Here is a 20,462-nt window from a genome sequence, read left to right as displayed (position 1 = left end):
ACGAATATGAAATATTTAAACGCACTTCGAATTTTTTAGCTGTGTATACAGTTGAGCTGTATGCAATTTGTTTGGCCTTAGAGTGGGTTGGACAACACAGACCAGGCAAAGTCCTTATTTGCAGTGACTCCATGTCTGCACTCGATAGTCTGAAGTCAGGTATGTCCAATACTCGACAAGATCTGCTTTTAGAAATAATGTCAATTCACTCTAGAGCCATAGAACGAGGCACTGAAGTTATATTTATATGGATACCGGCCCATGTAGGTATCAGAGGAAATTAAAAAGTGGACAAATTAGCCAAACAAGCGCTAAAGGAAAACAAAGTAGACATATGTATCAAGTTATCCGAAGCAGAGGGAAAGGGCATCATCAGGAAAAATATCAACAAAGTATGGCAACAACACTGGGACCAGGAGACGAGGGGGAGACATCTACATTCAATTCAGAGTAAAGTGAGCAGTGTACGATATAGGGGAGGAAACAGGAGAGAAGAAGTTACAATAGCAAGATTAAGAATAGGGCACAGCAATCTACGTAGCACACTACACATGATAGGGAAACATCCAACCGGTCTCTGTGAGCACTGCCAGGCACCAGAAACTGTGCAACATGTTATCACCTCCTGTAGTAGACACAGCTCAGAAAGGAGGGGCATGCTGGGAGAAATGCAAAAACTAGGAATGAGAGGAAGAGAGCTGAATGATATACTGGAGTGGGGATCTAGTAATCTGGGAAGAAGGTGCTTTACAAACGTTTTGCGGGCAACGGGACTGATGGGGAAAGTTTAGTAGTTAGGAACATAGGAACTGATTGAAACAGGAAGATTGCAGTAATGCAACAAAACAGATGAAAGCTGCCGTTAAACACCACAGAAGAAGAAGAAGAAGAAGAAGAAGAAGAAGAAGAAGAAGAAAGAGGAAGGAGGAAGACGAGGAGAGTTTCGTGAGTTAGCTTAGCGGAGGCGAGGTCGGAGAAGTTGGATGGTGAAAACTACACAACAAAACAGTGAGAGGAACCTGACAGATGAATCTGTCATCAAGGCACATCTGTCAGTTGGAGGTTGAAAAAGAGAAGTTTCCAGAATGGGGAAACATAATGACATGAAGAAAATTGTGGCGGGGCGGCACAACTGTGTTGTGAATGGACCAGAGTGGGGAGAGTCTGACTTGGTAGAGAGTGATAACAGTATGGAGACTAGCCAAGGTAGTGGGAAAAGGAGTGAGAAAAGAGGTGGGGATTTTGTCGCGTCTTGCACAAAGAAAATAAGGAGTAGTGGAGATTGTGGTGGAGGACCAGAGGAACCAGACAGTTCAGAGTTTAAAATCATTTTGAGGTTTGGTGAAGAGAGAAGGGTTTCTGCCATGAGCCCGGTGAAACTAACCACCGTATTAAAAAATCAGATCGGAGATATTCTCATGGCGAAAGTTTTGAAAGACGGAAACTTATTGATTGTTTGTAGAAATGAAGAGCAAAGAGAACGAGCGGACAGGATTAAGGAAATAGGGCGGTTTATTTAAGTAGTGAGTGCAAGCTGTATCCAAAAAGAAAGTACGGGGAGTAAGGGAGTGATTTGGGGGGTGTCGGTTGGAGTCACAATGGAGGAAATTAAAGCGAACCTTAAAGGAGGAAATTTGAAAGGAAACCGAAGGCTGCAGGTAACTCGAGAGGGGATAAGGAAAGACAGTGATTACGTTGAGCTGGATTTTGAGGAGGAAGAACTACCACAGAAAGTCTCTTTAGGCTACCTGAGTTACACTGTTAAGGAGTTCATTCCAAAGCCTATGAGGTGTTACAACTGCCAAAGGTTCGGACATACAGCTAAAGCGTGTAAAGGCAGAAGGAGGTGTGCGAGGTGTGGAGAAGACCACGAGTACGGGAAATGTAGACATGAACAACCTAAGTGTTGTAACTGCGGGGGTGATCACAGTGTGGCTTACTATAGGTGTGAGGTGAAAAGGGAGAGGGAAATACAGCAGGTGAGGGTGCAGAATAAAATCACTTATGCAGAGGCAGTGAAGAGGGTCGGCCAGAGTGGAGGGACGAAAGGAAGAAGTAAGGCAGTTAAACAAACCGCAGTAGTCCTAGACCAGTCAAATGAGGGAAAAATAATGGTTGACTTAAAAAAGCTAGTCACTTTCATAGCAGGGGTAGTAAATGCTACAATGGAGGTCAAAACCAAGACAGAGAGAATCCAGATCATTGTTAAAACAGCAGTTCACCACCTAGATATCAGAGGACTAACTTGGGAGGAAGTAAGAAATGATCTCAGTAGTCAAGCAAGTCAAGAGCAAATATGGGACGGATAGTTTTAATACACAATGCTTCACCTACTACAATGGAATGCTAGGAGTTTGTTGGTTAATGGACAAGAATTAAAAAAATATGTTGAAAATGTATCTAGTAAACCAGATGTCATATGCATACAGGAAACATGGTTACGGTCAAATTTGGACTTCAGAATAGCTGAATACACGAGTGTTAGTGGTGATTGGGAGGATGGGCTCGGAGGAGGATGTGCCACATTTATTAGTGAAGACATTTCATTTAGAGAAGTAAAAATAGGAACTGAGCTAGAATATGTAACTGTTGCGATCTGGACAAGCGAAGGAGAGTTCATAATTATTCATTTTTATAATCCTTGTAAAAAATTAGAAGCGAATAGATTGGCACAAATTGAAGGGATAGGTGGCAACAAGGTGTTGGTATGTGGAGATTTTAATGCACATAGCACGTTATGGGGTGGAGTAAGAACAGATGCAAATGGAGAGGTAATAGAAGAGTTACTAGAAGAAAATAATTTGGTTTGTTTAAATGATGGTAGAGGGACTAGATTAGATGTCCACACGGGGAGCACGTCTGCAATAGATTTAACTATTGAATCAAGAAATTTAGCAGCGATATGTGAGTGGGATATAGAAGATGAAACATCAGTGGGTAGTGATCACTTCCCAATAAGTTGTAAAATATCATTACAAAGGAGTAAGGAACAGGGAGATATAGTAGGTAAGTGCGTGTTTAGTAGGGCAAAGTGGGAACTTTTTGAATATATATGTGAGTGAGAAATGGATAAAATAGAATTAAATGAAGATATTGAGGAGATTGATACAAAAATGACATTTACAATACTGGAAGCAGCAAATCAAACAATTGCTAAAAGTAAAGGAAGGATGAAAAGAAAGGTAGTCCCCTGGTGGACAGATAAGTGTGGGAGATAAGTGAAAGAAAGGAACAAAGCTCTTAAATTATTAAGAAGATCACATAATTTCCAAAATGTAATACAATACAAACAAACACAAGCAAAGGTTCGTAGAATCATTCGTAAAGCAAAAAGGGAAAGCTGGCAGAATTATTGTAGCAGAATTGGAAGAGCAACACCTGTGGGAGAGATTTGGGGGATGATTAGAAGCATGAGAGGAATTAGAAGAGTACGGCAGTATCCAGTATTGAAAAGGGGGGAGGAAACAGCAGCATCGGATGGGAAGAGGGCAGAGATGATAGCAAAAGCATTAACAGAAATCCACAGCTCTGCCGACCTGACAGCAGAAGGTAAGAGAGGAAGGGAAAGGACACAAGCAGCTCATCGTGATATCCTTGGAAAAAGAGACAATACTAACAGTCCAAATGATGCTCCATTTACTTTAGAAGAGTTGAAAAGAGCAATAGAAAGAGGAGGACTTACATCGCCAGGGAAGGATGAAATTTGTTACATAATGCTTAAGCATTTAGGTAGTATAGCAATGAAGAAATTGTTATTTTTTTATAATAAGGTTTGGGAAGTGGGGAGACTAGTTCTTGGAAAGAAGCTGTGATTATCCCAATCAGGAAACCAGGCAAAGATTCATCAAACCCAATAAATTATAGACCCATAGCATTAACATCCCATGTAGGTAAGATAATGGAAAGAATGATTACAGATAGATTAACATTTTATACGGAGTCCAGGGGAATGATAACACCTCATCAAAGTGGATTTCGGAAAGGTAGAGGAATTATGGACCCAATTATTTGTTTAGGAACAGAAATCAAGAAGGCCCAGGTGAATAAGGAGTCAGTGATGGCTGTGTTTTTTGATGTAGAAAAAGCATATGATATGGTTTGGAGGGAGGGGTTATTGATTAAATTAAATATGATAGGAATAGGTGGCAGAACATATAATTGGATTAAAGATTTTTTAAGTAACAGATTTATTCAAGTCAGAATTGGGACAGCACTATCTAGAAGATACCTGGTAGAGAATGGTACACCACAGGGTAGTGTCATCAGTCCGATACTGTTCTCCATCATGATAAATTATGTTTTCCTTCAAGTTCAGGGTGATATTGGGCGATCCCTATTTGCTGATGATGGAGCATTGTGGAAGAGGGGGAAGAACATAAACCATATTAAAGGGAAAGTACAAGAGGCTGTGAATGTGGTAGAAAGATGGTCTTTTTCATGGCGATTCAAATTTTCTGTGGGAAAAATTAAAACAATCATGTTTACTAGAAAGAGAGGAGTGGATGTTCAGATAAAGATGTACGGACAAAAGATTGAACAAGTTTTTAGGTTTCTTGGGGTGTGGTTTGACGATAAGTTAACATGGAATGAGAGGATAGTTATGAAATGTAAAAATATTCTAAATGTAATGAGGTGTCTAACAGGGTCAGAATGGGGAGCCAGCAGGTCTGCAATCAAAAATATTTATATCGCTCTGATGAGGTCAGTCCTTGATTATGGTTGTGTGGTATTTGGATCAGCTGCAAAAACTTCACTAAAGAAGCTGGAAGTGTTGCAATCCCAAGCTCTGAGACTGTGTTGCGGTGCTTTTAAGACAAGTCCTGTGGCTGCTCTTCAGGTGGAGGTGGGTGAAATGCCGCTGCATTTGAGACACAAGCTCTTAACGAGGCCTATTTGCAGGCCTCAGCTCGAATAAAGATAAGAAATACCTAATTAATTGTATAAAAAAAAATAAAAAATTTTTTTTTTTTTTTTTTTTTTTTTATATATTTTTGAGATGAGAAAAATCATGGAACTATCAGAATACATGTTACTGGTTCACATAAGATAAGGATGGAACACAGCAGAACTTGGAAAACTCAAAAGCTCGATCTTGAAAAACAGCACTTTTAGGGTATTGTTTTTTGGAAAGTATGGGTATCCAAGACTTTTAATATGCTGGGCTCTTAGAACAACTGATATAGGCTCTATATACACAGCTATACATAGATGCAGTGAAACATTTATGAAATATAGAGCATTTCAAATTAGAAAACTGATCAAATACTCCAATATTTGAATAAAAAAGTATTTTTAAAATTCAAAAACACTCTATATCACTTCTATGTATCACTCATGATGTTCATTGAATCAATAGACCGAAGATTGGACCTTTTTTGAGTGTTTTAAGCTCTTTCTATGATCTTTTTAGTTATTTAGTTTAAGGTCAAATCCTGCTTCAGACTCTCTGTTCAGGGCTGTATCTCAGCCCCCCCTTCTCCGATTTTCACCATTGAGACATCCTTCGAACCGTAGGAGCCAATAGAATTGCCTGGAATTGAAAGCTAGATGATTGACAGCACTATTAGCCAATAAAGCTCAAAAAGGTCCAGCTCTGAAATCTGATTTGCTGAGCTTCCAACCCTCCCAAGAATCCGAGGAGTGTCGGAGAGACACGAATCGAACGGATTCACACGGAGCACCAGCAGCTGGACAAACATGCGTTGGAAGTACGGAGATATTCCATTTTTTCGCTGAGATTCGACCAAAAGTAAGTACAATATTCGATGAAAGCTGTGTGACTTTTTGTGTTCGAAGCTGAATATCTCTGCGATGGTTTACCGGGGAGAGAAATGGAAACTATGTCCGTAATCTCCGTCAGGCGCTCGTGCTTTTTCATGCTGCATGTTCGTAGGTAGCACGTTGCTAACGGAGTGTAGCAGCCTTTTTCTCCGGTCTGTCCCAGTCATATCGAGTATGATTTATGATATTTTGTTATTTGTTTGCTTGGCTGATGGGAGATGTGTTTGTCTCATGTAGAAGTGACCTAGTTCATGTTGTTCCCAGGACGCTGAGGTTTCTGCAGAACTATAACATCACTATATTCGTTCTTCGTGGGTTCTCTGCCAGTTACTTTTAACACAAAACTCTCTAAGTTTTGATGTACTCTGCGTCCAAATGGGGGACCTACGGGTGTATCTGGTTTACTGGGCCAATCTTCAAGGACATTCTGGAGATAATCATCCGACCAAAAAGGTGCGTCTGCCATGTTGGGAAAGAGAAAGGGCCAAACAGGAATGTTTTGCATGGAGCAGTGGAAAATTAGCAAGAGATATGTCATTGGATCAGGTAACATTCACTCCTACAGTACCGTTACCAACTACACCACCGTGGCTATTTCCATCAGTGTCAGTTGATAATTATTTTTTGGACAAAACCCAAGCATTTAAAGACATTGATATCATGGCAGGAGTGGTGGAGGATAGACAACAGACAACATATCAAGCATTTACTCCAGCATACACAGATGGATCTAAAGATCCTAATACAGGGAGAACTGGTTTTGCAGTCACCATACCAACCTTGCAATATGAAGACAAAAGGAGAACATCAGATCATTTGTCTGTTTAAACAGTTGAGACGTTGGCCATTTTAACAGCACTGCAGTGGGTAGAGGAGGTTCGGATAAAAAAGGTAATTGTCTGTTCAGATTCCAGTTCAGCATTATCCTCATTACAATCATTCACATCTCATAGCAGGCAAGAGTTAATTAATGAAATATACAAAACACTGTTCCGACTTAAGAATATGGGTATTTTTGTATAATTTATGTGGGTACCAGCACACAGAGGGGTAAAAGAAAATGAAAGAGCAGATAAATTAGCAAAACAAGTTTTAGAAAGTCAGCACAAGACAGACATTTTATTCAGCAAAGCAGAAGCTAAATCAGTTATCAAAAGAAACATTATTAAGGAATGGCAGCATAGTTGGGACGTAGGAGAAACAGGAAGACATCTTTATGCTGTTCAGAAAGAAGTTGGCAAAGGGAGGACATCCAGAAGAAGCACCACAGAAGAAAACATACTAACCAGACTGATGATTGGACACACAAGGCTGAACAAAACAATGCAACTAACAGATAAACATCCAACAGGACTATGTGAGCACTGCCAAATACCAGAATCTGTAGACCATGTCATTTGTCATTGCCAGAAATTCGCACTCGAACGAGACAGGTTGAAGAGGAAGCTGGGAGTTGAGGAACTAAATCTAGAAGATGCATTAACCTTGGGTGCAGGAAATGTACTACAATACATGAAAGAAACAGGATTGAGTAAAATAATTTAGGTGACCGAAATGATAGAACTCTTTTTTTAATTTTTAATTTTTAATTTTATTAGTTTTGTTTTGTTTTTTGTGTTTTTGTAAGGGGATAGATACTCTGGTTCACACTCCAATACAGTAGGTGGCGGAAATGCACCTTTCACTGGATGCCGTCCGCCATAAAACTTAAAAGAAGAAGAAGAAGAAGAAGAAGAAGAAGAAGAAGAAGAAGAAGAAGAAGAAGGAAGGCGAGGAAGAAGAAACCACATGCTGAACAGACCTACGCCATACAACTGTCTGACAGCGTATCAAGACAACGTTTCACGAAAAGCGCTATCAAAACACTCTTTTATCCGAGCTAACTAGTTGGTTTGACAGCGGGTTGTCTGGCAGCAGGACATGGCCGGGTGTGGAGCTGTGGTCACTATTCGTCTGGTGAGGTCCTTCGAGCACAGAAACTTTAAACCAGTAGTTTTTCACGGAGTCAGTTTAGACCAAACGGTGCAAGACTTCGTTCAGCTTGTCAGAGACGGTGAGTAAACAGAAGGACAGACTGTATTCTGTCATGACGTATGATAAGTTATTACAAGTGGAACTAACTGAAGTCATGATAAACTCTTCCAGATATAGCAACAAGACCGGGACTCCCACCTCCTTTCAAGACATTCGCTTATGGTAATGAATTTGTATTGGTGTTAGTTCACTTATTATTCCAAATAATAATCCATATTTTCTCTGAATTTATATATTTTATTTCTGAGCAACCTATTACAAAGGCTGATTTAGCAATAGGGAAAAACGACTGATCATAAATCAGATGATGTATCTGCAGATGTTGGGGTTTGTAGACAAGTCTTTTAATTATTACCTAATTAATGCATACATTTTGCCGTGTCAAAAAGAGTCACCAGAGTTCAAAATAATGCCTCTAAATTGAGTATGTATTTGATTTACTGAGACCAATAAACAAAAATATCTTTACTATACAAGGTATCCTCTAATTTTCCCATTAGCCCATAAAGACATTACACACAAGTTTATGTTTACTGTTGGTCCATGCTGCAGTATGATACAAGCTAACATGCTAACGCTACAAGCTAGCAGCCTAGCTATCGTGAGCAGTATAAAGGGATACTAATGGTGCTCATAATGGTTTGCATTTTTGAAATACAGTATTACAAGTACTTACAAAGTATGTAGATAGCGTGACGCCTCACATTTATTTCGTCAGCTTGCTCACCTCGCTCCACAAGTCCCGGTGCTGATCGAGTCTTCAGATCGATGCTGCATTCAAAGTACTAGAAGCAGTCTGAACCCAAATACCGAGAGACAGCGAGATCCTCCTTGTGGCACTGGCACCTCAGTGGCACTTCAGCGGCTAGCGTCAGTCAGGTGCCACAACTGTGGCAAGCGAGCGGCACTCGTTCGGCACCTGTCAATAAGCTGATAAGCGGGTGGAGACACATTTCCTGAGAACACCCATTGTTGTCATGATAGGATTTTGATTAAACTATATTACGAACTGTATTGCATCAAACAATCCACAGATTAATCGAAAAGTTGATTATTGCTGTGTACATGGATAAATTAATATTAAATCGCATGTAGTCAACTAGTTTTGCTAACATACTCCCATCGGCCCACATTTATTTATTGATATTTATTTATTTTTCCTCTAGTGTTACCCTGGTATGTGCTTGCATCATAGAATAATAGTTGTCTTGCATACGGTCATTCTATTGCTTTGACTTTTATTTTGACATTTTTTTACTTAAGAAATACCTGTCTTACTTTGCGTCGCTCTTCAAAAGAAAAAAACAAATAATCCATAAAACAGACTATCAAAACGTACATGGACCAGGGGGGCACACTCGTCTGAATACTGGTGGCACTGCCCTGACTAGTAGTGGCAATCGTCTTGACGCCTAGTGGCACCCGGCTGACGCATGGTGGCACTACTCTGACTACTGGCGACACTCCCGTGACTAGTGGTGGCACTCCTGTAACGTATTAGTTATTGATTATTGCAGCTGATAATCTTTGGGTATTAAGGCCTAATAATCAGTAAAGATTGTATTTTTGTTTCAAAACGGCCTAAATCATGACAATGATGGCGGAAATATTTCAATAAAGTAAAAGTTGAATCTGGTTGCTCACAGCTACATAGATTGACTTATTCGGACCGTTGCTGAGTTACATTTCCCATCCGATTTCAATGGGTGCTGTTTATATTCAGGAGTTTACGATCTACGTGTTAGAAAACAAGTTTTTTTCTCCAGTTAATTAGAATCTACTATGATGATAAAACTAATTTATGGCAGCTGACCTATCGTATCAACAATGGGTGTTCTCAGGAAATGTGGCTCCGCCCGCTCAGCTCGGCAGCTTCTTGACGGGTGTCGAACGAGTGTCGCTCGCTTGCCACAGTTGTGGCACCTGACTGAGGCTTGCCACAGACTAGCTACTGCGGTGCCAGTGCCACAAGGAGGATCTCGGTCTTGCACCAAATACCGGCACATGCGTATTACAGCAGTAAGCACACTATCTTATTTTACATTAATGTACTGAACGGCTTCCATTACGATGTCTAGGAAGCTTCTTGTTTGCAGCACACAGTCTTTATAGTTTCATATTTATGACATTTTTTTTAAAACATGAAATGCATTGGAATTGCGTCTTTGTGTAGACCACATTTCGTCAACCCTTGTAATATGACTTTGTTTAAATACATTCACAGTAACCAATATCGTCTCTTTTCAACCTACCACTGAACAAATCATCAACATTTTCAAACATATTGTAGTTTAGATTTAGCCGACTGAAAAGAGGGCAAAAATAGGTCTTCAGACCGAATATCATTTGGTTTTCAACTACAACAATGTTGTAATCCCGCTCGGTGCTCACTGAGATTAGGCAGCTAAATTAAAGGACATGTAATGTGTCAGAGGTAATTAGGAATAAAACAAAAAATCTGAGAAAGTTGTGATTGGGTGTTCAGATACATACTCTGCATCTGATTTTGTTCTCTTGTATTTTTAGACACAATGAAGATTATCCACCAAGCACACGGAGCAAAGGTATCTCTCTAAAGAATGTGTCACTTTCTTGGCCCAGAAATTAGGTGTGTGCCTGAAGGCCAATTGTTCTCAATTTCATCCAGCAGTGCCCAGATTGAAAAGTGGTCCATGGTATGCCACTGTGGGTCAGCGGCATATGCTGGTCCCTAGAGTGGTATGCCACTCTTGTTCCACCGGCATACGCCGTTTCCTAACGGCAGGTGCCGCTTGAAAGTGGAAGGCCACTGTCAGACTGGCACAACAGTATGCACAACCCTGATGCATAGTGCAAATTAGCTTGTTGCACGAGTAGAAAATGAAATGTATCTATTTTCTCACATCTGTTTTGTTGTTAGGATATATTCAATGCTTTTGTAATGACTTGGCATTATACCTTGAAGATGACATTAGAGCAAAATATAGCCTCAGTTGACATCGCTTTTGTTTGCTGGGCCGTAGCCAATCTGACTCATCCATAACAGAACTTTTGAGCCAACCAACCAAATAGTATAATTATTGGCATGTTTAATGGCTAAACACGATCACACATTAATCAAGGTTGCAGAATCTTAACAAGGCATACATGGTATACTATGTATTAATCGTCAGAAATACTAGGCTCAAAAGTTCTGTTATATAAGGAGTGGTTATCTTCCCAAAAATGTATGACGAAAGCTACCAGTCTTATGCCGTGTTCACACCAAACGCGACGCAAATTATTTGCACAAGTAGATTGCATGCAAAGTCTATGCACAGACGCGATGAGACTGGAGTGACACGTATTCGCGATGGTGCGATTGACGCGAATAACATTGCGATTGACACACATTTTTTAACTCTGGCAAAAAAATAGCGTGACGCTGCAGTGCGATAGCCAATCAGCGTTGAGATGCTCCTCCTGTCATCACAGATGTCTTGCCGTTGTTGAATCGGGAAACAAATACTGTAGCCGTAGGTGGGCACCCAGAGCTCTATGATACCTCATATTAGTAGAGACCGGACGAAACTATGTGTATGTGTGTAAACCATATAGTACAAACAATGAAAAAGTCGCTGCCGTATTTACACCTAGATGACGTTATTTTGAGTGTTGATGGAGCTGCTACAATGTTAGCATAGAATAGCACCGATCGATCCGAGCTCCATTGAGAAAAAAAGTATTTTAAAAGTTATTTGCTTGTCGTCTTGCGGAGAGAACTAACAAAACATGAATTCAAACATTTTACAAATCAGCATCATTACGTACAGTTGTGGTCAAAAGTTTACATACACTTGCAAAGAACATAATGTCATGGCTCTCTTGAGTTTCCAGTTATTTCTACAACTCTGATTTTTCTCTGATAGAGTGATTGGAACAGATACTTCTTTGTCACAAAAAACATTCATGAAGTTTGGTTCTTTCATGACTTTATTATGGGTTAACAGAAAAAGTGACAAAATCTGCTGGGTCAAAAATATACATACAGCAACATGAATTAGCAATTTTGGTGACTTAGAAAGTTGTGTCAATGAAATGAGCTTCATAGCATGGCCTCTTAACTTCTTGTGAGTGATTATGAGTGACTACAGCTGGTGACTTCTCTGAGGCCATTTAAATAGGGCTCATTGGATACAAACGCTACAATGGGAAAGTCAAAGGAGCTCAGCATGGATCTGAAAAAGCGAATCATTGACTTGAACAAGTCAGGAAAGTCACTTGGAGCCATTTCAAAGCAGCTGCAGGTCCCAAGAGCAACAGTGCAAACAATTGTTTGTAAGTATAAAGTGCATGGCACTGTGTTGTCACTGCCACGATCAGGAAGAAAACGCAAGCTATCACCTGCTGCTGAGAGAAAATTGGTCAGGAGGGTGAAGAGTCAACCGAGAACCACCAAAAAGCAGATCTGCCAAGAATTAGAAGCTGCTGGAACACAGGTGTCAGTGTCCACAGTCAAGCGTGTTTTGCTCTCCATGGACTGAGAGGCTGCCGTGCAAGAAGGAAGCCCTTGCTCCAAAAGCGGCACCTTAAGGCTCGACTGAAGTTTGCTGCTGATCACATGGACAAAGATAAGACCTTCTGGAGGAAAGTTCTGTGGTCAGACGAAACAAAAATCGAGCTGTTTGGCCACAATGCCCAGCAATATGTTTGGAGGAGAAAAGGTGAGGCCTTTAACCCCAAGAACACCATGCCTACCGTCAAGCACGGTGGTGGTAGTATTATGCTGTGGGGCTGTTTTGCTGCCAATGGAACTGGTGCTTTACAGAGAGTAAATGGGATAATGAAGAAGGAGGATTACCTTCAAATTCTTCAAGATAACCTAAAATCATCAGCCCGAAGGTTGGGTCTTGGGCGCAGTTGGGTGTTCCAACAGGACAATGACCCGAAACACACATCAAAAGTGGTAATGGAATGGCTAAATCAGGCTAGAATTAGGGTTTTAGAATGGCCTTCCCAAAGTCCTGACTTAAATCCCATTGAGAACATGTGGACAATGCTGAAGAAACAAGTCCATGTCAGAAAGCCATCAAATTTAACTGAACTGCACCAATTCTGTCAAGAGGAGTGGTCAAAGATTCAACGAGAAGCTTGCCAGAAGCTTGTGGATGGCTACCAAAAGCGCCTAATTGAAGTGAAAATGGCCAAGGGACATGTAACCAAATATTAGCATTGCTGTATGTATATTTTTGACCCAGCAGATTTGATCACTTTTTCTGTTAACCCATAATAAAGTCATGAAAGAACCAAACTTCATGAATGTTTTTTGTGACAAAGAAGTATCTGTTCCAATCACTCTATCAGAGAAAAATCAGTGTGGTAGAAATAACGGGGAAACTCAAGAGAGCCATGACATTATGTTTTTTACAAGTGTATGTAAACTTTTGACCACAACTGTAGCATAACCCTTGAAACCTTGCGTTGGGATGAATGTTCAAAATTAAGCAGTATACTATATTTCTTTAGATTTTACTGTCACATTTGGTGGAGCTGCTAGCAAAAGTTAAGAAATTCTGTGATCTTTTGAAAACCTATGTTGTCATTCAAGTGGAAACCTTTTTCTTGGCAGACTAACGAGTTGGTGATGAGTTTAGAAGATGATGAAAATCTCATTCTGCAAGACAACCAAATCCTTAGAGCTGCTGGCGTTGGTAAGTTTGTCATTGCTGTTTATTGAGTGCTCCCTAAAAGCTGCATACTTTGTTATGGAAACACTTTATTCTAAAATCGTGTGTGTGGGCGTGGGCGTGGGCTGGACAAGTTAACGCGTTATTATCGCATTAACACCGACAATTATTCTATCGCGCATTAATGTTTTTTTTATTTTTTATTATTAAGTGGACATTTTTCACACAAGAACCATTGTTGCGGTTTAACCGGGTACCCTGTTAACTGGCGACCTTCAGCCGAATGCGTCAATTTGCAACAGCTGCCGTAACTACGACGTCAACAGACGCATTGGTTAAACCGTAACACTGGGCAGCGAGCGGTGAACAGCTGTTTGTGTGGCGTCTCTTCTGTCTCTTCCTGTTTCCTTCACCTACATTCCCCTGCATCCTAAGTCCCTCCCTATACAGCTTCTTATCACCCTCTATGTACCAACTTACATTTATAACAAATACCACACATATTACAAGGTAATCAGCGTTGCATATGTGCCTGACCCAAGAGTTTTTAACATTTTTTTTGTTTAGAATATGTATAATAAGCATATAAGTTAGTTATCGCTACTGAGAATTTAACAAACATAAAAAAACGTGATGTAGATAGGTTTGCATCTATTACACACATGAAAATAAAGTTGTGAACACCGGCTGAATATCTATTATCAGAATCATTATATATTTTAACTGCCACTGTGTAAAGGGAATACTGCTGTTAAAAAGAACCATATTTGTTTAAAGTGTCAAACCAAATGTTATTGCACTTTTGTTCATACAGCAGTACTTTTAAAATAAAAGTGCGCAATACACTACTTTTGAATTCATTATTGAATTTTGCGCATAACAATGCAATTAATCGCAGAAAATCATGCGATTAATTGCGATTACAAATTTTAATCGTTACCCAGCACTAATTTAAAACACAAAAATGAAGACGAAAGTGGTGCCAAACCCCCCAAAAAGTCTAAATTTACAATCCTGACATCATTAAGTACGGCTTTGTGAACGGAGGTAACGAGGCAGAGCCGAGATTCCAGTGTGTGGACTGTTATTGTTCATTTGTCACAGATATGAAGAACAACTTCTGGTTCTGCCATGCAAAAATTAAGACCGCTGAAGCAGATAATTCGCAGATTATAAGGCTATATTTTCATTTGCACTTTATTTAAATTCTATTTACAGTTTATTTAATTTGAACTTATTATTTTTAATGTATTTTATTACCACATATTTATCAAATTTCCATTTTTTTCTCAGTTTTTTTTGAGAGTCCCTCCTTTTTTTCTGTAGTAAAACCTAATTATTAGTTATTTTTGTGTTAATAAGCCTGACTTGAGCCTTTCAATTTGTTCTTGTATTACCTTGATTTGTTCCATGAATTGTTATCCTGTTGGGCATCTTGTTGTATTTGTATGCAGGTTTACATACACCTGATAAATAAATGTGATGATCACATTGTATCATGTCATTTATTGTATTTGACAAGGTTTTTGCTTGTTAAACTGTAAGTGAATTTGATTTAGTTATTGAATACAAATCAAGCCAAGAGTGCGATCAATTAGTTTAACCAATACAGTGTTAATATTTGAATGGGCCCCTGGCCACTTTGTACTTGAAAAGTTGGGCCCCGAGGTGAAAAAGGTTAAGAACCCCTGCTCTATGTGACACACCCATCCTCTCCTATCCAGATTTCTCCCATGAGTTTCTGCGCTTCACAGATGCATCCAGTAAAACCAAAGGATGTGTTCTGTAAGTGGAAAATGTCTTTGCTTATGGTGGTCACAGTTTGACAAAAACAGAGAAGCGTTGGCCTCCAAATGACTATGGCTATCATATGGGCCATCCGCCACTTTCGGCAGTATTTGACCGACCATATCATTTGCATCATCACAGACCACAAATTTCTTGAGGGAGATGACTCTAGATTGTGATTCTATAGGTCGCAAGGCAAGGTGGGCTCTGGAAATTGATCATTATGACTGGATAATTGAATATAAACAACAAACAAAACATACTAAAAATGACTGTCCCATTGTCCTTTGACTGCTGTAGATGCTACACACCTCTGTAGTTGCAGGCAATCAGGTGATATGTGTTTCGGTTTACACTCAAACAGACACAGCAGAGTCATTCACATGCACTTCAACCACTGAACTGGCATCCTGCTCAGAGTCTGTCCCCATTGCCTTCTGCTGCAAAGCTAACATCACCTATCACCCATGCAGTCTGCTTCACCAGATGTTGCAGATTAAACTGTAGACAAGTCATTCCTGAATATGAACAGTATGGGTGGAGGAAAAAATCTATAAGGCATAGTATTGCGATGTTTTGCGTGGCAATATTGTAGGGATATACAAACAGAAAGTACCTATCTTTTATTACATTTAATTATAAATATTGCAATTCGGGATGTCAGAAGTAACCGATTTGGCTGTAACTGCGGTTATTTAAGTCACAGTTTCATAACCATAAGAATTAAAAAAGCTACGGTATCGATGGTGTCCTGATTCCTGCATTGAGACATGTTGCTTGTGTGGGCGGTGAAATCTCCTCTCAAGTGAGTCACATAACATGTATGTGGATGCGTTTTTTGTGTGTGTGTTTGAGAGAGTCTTGACACTCACTTGAAGCATTGCTTTAAACAATTCTCAGGGAACCAACCCTCCAGCCTTGTATCTGCCAACAATAGTATTAAATCTGCAGTGTGGGAGCATTTTGGATGTAGGAAATGACCAAGGATTCATGTGAACCTCTGATTAATTACACAGTTAACCGCCATAGTATAGAAACAGAAATGTTTTACTACCAATCAGCATTGATGCTTTCTAGTCGCTTTTCTGATAATGATAAACTGTGAACCACAAATTAGTGTTGAAATCGAAAGGACAGCTAGTTACGTTAGTAACATTGACAGCACAGAGCTATAAAGAGGTTCCATTGAGTTACATTATGGTGCGTTCAAGCTTCATTCAGTAAAAATGAGTATCAGACAAATGTAAATTATAACGTTATCATGATGTGTTCAAATTAGTGGCGTAACAGACCACTGTTGATCCGCCCCCCTCGCAGTTTGGCATGTATGTGAACCGTGGATTAATTACACAGTTTAACATTAATCATCACAGTGTGAAATAAAATTTGACTGATGATTGTTATCCGCCAATATTCAGTAAAATATGCGATCAGGACATCGGCATTTTTGCTTTACTGTTCGCCAATCTCTGATAATGTTGCATTGTAAACAACCAACACATGTTTAAATCAACAGGAGGAGAGCTAGTAACTATCGCAGCACCCCTAACGAACGAAGGTTCTGTTCAGTTACATTATGTGTTCAGGCTTTTTTCAGTGAAAATGAGTATTGGGCCAATGTAAATGTTAACGTTATCATGATGTTTTTACATGTAATCTCGTAAAATGTGTATGTGTTGGTGAGAGACTTAAATACATCCAGTTGTTTGAAGGAGACACCTAGTCCGTTCATACGGTTCTATCCCTTAGACATGTTGGGCTCCTTTTCAGGGCCTGTGCTTGCTGGAATAGCACAGAAATGGTGAAAAGGGAGGGTGTGTGTCCGTTGTGTTGCAATGTCAACTTTATTTTATTAACGTTTTTTTGTTTTTTTTTCCAGCAAATGAAACAGAAGTGGCATTCTTCAGGAAAGAAGACTACAGTGTCTATAAAGTAAATCCCAAAATTGCTTGGTGACCACTATTTTACTTACTTTACTTAACATTTACTTACTAAAGTAGAGGAGGTTCTTAAGATCTAGCATGCCGGAAACAATAGGAAAACAAGAATTATACCGTAAAGTTAACATCAGTTTTAATTTCTGGGGTTGTTTTTAAAACAAAAGTGTATTATCCACCAGACTGGTATGCCTTTTTATTTCTATTTTTCTTTTTCTTTTTTCTGGTAGTAGGAAAAAAAGTTATTACATTTTCTAACTGTTTCAAAGTTTTTTTGAATGTTGCTTATAATTAACAGAATAAAATGTACTGCACTATACTTCAAAAAACATGTTAATTGTGCCCACTTTGACTCGGTGAGGAAAGTGTTACCAAATACTTTCTCTCTGGGACTTAATCACATTTGGACAAACTTCTATTCATCTCCAAATGTCAAAAGTTTTTGATTCTAAATCACAGCATGGGTTTTGCTATGATGTTCTTCAAGATCTTGTTGTTTTAATGTGGTATGAATGATTCTTGCCATTTATATAAAATCTTGAGTTGTAAAAAATGGTTTGTACCAAATCTGTGTATCAAAAGGTGTCAATCCAAAAATGTACTTGAAACTTATGAAACATAGAGCACGGGATGTCATCATATACTTCCATCATAATGTTCTAAGCCAGGGCTCACTAATAGGTGGACCACGCTCAGGACTGAGACACTGTTGTAGCCGGACCCTGGACCTACAACCGATAGATAATTGACAATTATAAAAATGTGACGGAGCACTTCTATTTTAACCAGCGCAGGTTTTCTAGCCTTTACGGCACTCGTTCAGCGGTCCAGGAAACACACCGACCAATTACATGCATTGTAAATCACATCACGTGATGCTGCTCAGCCAATCAAATATGTGTATTCTGACAACTTTCTCGACTCGAGTGAGATTTACACACATGAGAGACGAGGAAAGAGAACAAAGAGTAGGAGAATTACGTGAGTCTGAGAAGTTATTTCACATGACGTTCTCCAAAAAGAGAAATGTGGTCAGAGAGACCAGAGCCTTTAACCAAGAATGGACAGACTCTTATACTGTATGTTAATTCTTCCCACGGGCAGTTAGTCTCATGTGTTCAGAGACCGTGACGATTATTAAAAGCGGTAATGTGAAGCGTCACTACGAGACAAAGCACAACTCTTTTGAGCAAATGTACCCACTCGCATCTGAAATTAAGTCACAGATAATAAACAATCTAAGAGCCCAATATGATCAGAATCCTAACAGAATTCTAATTCACTGTCCAACAATGATGTTAATAGAGAGGAATAGAGCTGAAACAAGGGGACGGGACAGGGGACGGGACAGATAAGCACACAAATTTCTCTTTTTAGATGAGACTTTTTTTTTTTTTGATTGAACTGAATTTAAAGCTGAATAGCAAATCACTGAAATATTTTGTTCTAAAATGAAGTACTTTATTTAAAGATGCACATTTTTCAAAAGCTTTCTGTCATGTCATGTATTCTTTAATCCAGCCCTTATTTTACTTGAAGTAAGAGAAGGAACATTTATTTATTATTTGAGTATATATTATTTATAATTTATCCAGTTCAATTTGGGTTGTGATGAAGATGATGATGCCGGAAGACCACTTCCAATTCAGCTTCCTCTGATGAAAGGACAGAGCAACTTTTTAAAGTTTTTATTATCTGGCCTGAGTATTCCAAGGTAAAATGTCCTGCCTTTGAATTGATTTAGGCTGTTGTGATGTTATGTTTAAACATATTAAACTGGAATTAAGGGATGGATTAACTTCACATTTGAAAGTATTTCCCAATTAGACATCAATAGGAAAAAGCTGGACCACCTTCTTTCTGGCTACTTTTCTGTGACATTTTCCACTTTGTTCTGGTCATTTCACCCTGTGAAGGAGATTAATGGAAAAACACTTGCACATCACTTATGTACCCTCCATTTCTTAAGCATCGTCTACTGTATCTTATCTCTGAAACTTTTATTTGACCTGCAGCAATACAATGAAGAAACATTCATGTCTTGTTAAGTTTCGGCAGCAGAGAGATCCTTTTTCTTTCCCATATTGCTTGAAACCTGTGGCCTGCTTAATAATGTGGAACGTCCTTCTTAAGCAGTTTTCCTTTGATTGGGCTCACCTGGCAAACTAATTATCACAGGTGTCCGAGATTGATTTCAATGATCTAAAGAGCCCTGAGACACAATATCATCCATGAGTTTAATTGAAAAACAAAAAATGTAATGTTTATGACACTTCAATCCAATTTGCATAATAATTTGGAACGCAGTGTAGTATTTGTTGTTAGTTTTAGATATTAGTTGACTAGATCATTATTATTGGGACTTAATAAATTAATCTGTTATACTTTAAAGAGCAGCTGTCTGTGATTGCTTTGTGCATGTGTATTGTGATGATAGCTAGATATGTGGTCTGTTGCTCGAATTCAAACCTTCACTTTTCACTCTGGATGTGGAATTGTACTTTGACTATTGACATTGTGAGTGAATACTAATTATGAGACTTAGTTTATAGTTTGGTTATTGGTCCCTGTTCGCAGGGTGGTGCCCCATTATTATTAATAATTGTTAATAATCTTACTGACATTAATAATTCTATTGATGTCAATAATTTAGTTTTTCATATATGCTGATAGCTCAAAGACGCTCCTTTTCGTTCCCAAGAACTGCTATTGCTATGGATTTAGAGTGCAAATTTGAGACTTCTAAACACTAAACAAAATCCTGACATAGGGTTGAATTATTTCATTTTTTGTGATTCTGTTGACTATTACGGTCTACATTATTATTCAACTTTTATTTCCAGACACATGGGTCCATATAGCAACAAAAACCAAATGCAACAACAAAAAAAACAAAGTCACTCGTGGTTAAAAAACATACAGACATTTGTTCCAATGTTTCCAAAAACAAGAAGAATAACTTGTCACTCTGTGTTGGCTCAGTTAAGGCCTTTATGATTAAATTGTCTGAGTTATTCAATCGACATTTAAATTTGTAGATACACTTCCTCAACACAGCATGGAAGGTGGGAACATTACGGGTTACAAACATATTAGCACTTGTCCATCTTGGGAGCTTGAGCAAGATTCTAAAGCTCTAGCTCTTGGCCTCCCATAAAAAAGAAAGTAAAATGTACAGTTGTGGTCAAAAGTTTACATACACTTGTAAAGAACATAATGTCATGGCTCTCTTGAGTTTCCAGTTATTTCTACAACTCTGATTTTTCTCTGATAGAGT

The 20,462-nt window shown here is 39.0% G+C and overlaps 1 protein-coding gene across 1 annotated transcript; it reads left to right on the top strand.

Annotated features, from left to right (window-relative positions):
* Positions 1–7,520: 7,520 nt before the first annotated feature.
* Positions 7,521–17,504, top strand: cunh2orf76 (chromosome unknown C2orf76 homolog). The gene is made up of 5 exons (XM_068725217.1): positions 7,521–7,834; positions 7,927–7,977; positions 10,342–10,379; positions 13,403–13,484; positions 17,128–17,504. Exons 1-5 carry the CDS (start codon positions 7,702–7,704, stop codon positions 17,202–17,204), a joined length of 381 nt encoding a protein of 126 aa, XP_068581318.1. The 5' UTR covers positions 7,521–7,701; the 3' UTR covers positions 17,205–17,504.
* Positions 17,505–20,462: the final 2,958 nt, after the last annotated feature.

The sequence above is a fragment of the Cebidichthys violaceus genome, unplaced genomic scaffold (genome assembly GCF_023349555.1).
Source record: "Cebidichthys violaceus isolate CVI_PGR_0920_01 unplaced genomic scaffold, fCebVio1.0.p SCAF_34, whole genome shotgun sequence".
NCBI lineage: Eukaryota > Metazoa > Chordata > Actinopteri > Perciformes > Stichaeidae > Cebidichthys > Cebidichthys violaceus.
The sequence above is the reverse complement of the archived record's forward strand: the minus strand, read 5'-3'. Positions and strand labels throughout refer to the sequence as shown.

Excerpts from the sequence above, each read along its gene's own strand:
- cunh2orf76 (XM_068725217.1), top strand. The coding sequence starts at position 7,702 with ATGGCCGGGTGTGGAGCTGTGGTCACTATTCGTCTGGTGAGGTCCTTC. Across the intron at positions 7,835-7,926 it reads CGTTCAGCTTGTCAGAGACG|ATATAGCAACAAGACCGGGA; the intron begins GTGAGTAAACAG and ends AAACTCTTCCAG. Across the intron at positions 7,978-10,341 it reads TTTCAAGACATTCGCTTATG|ACACAATGAAGATTATCCAC; the intron begins GTAATGAATTTG and ends TTGTATTTTTAG.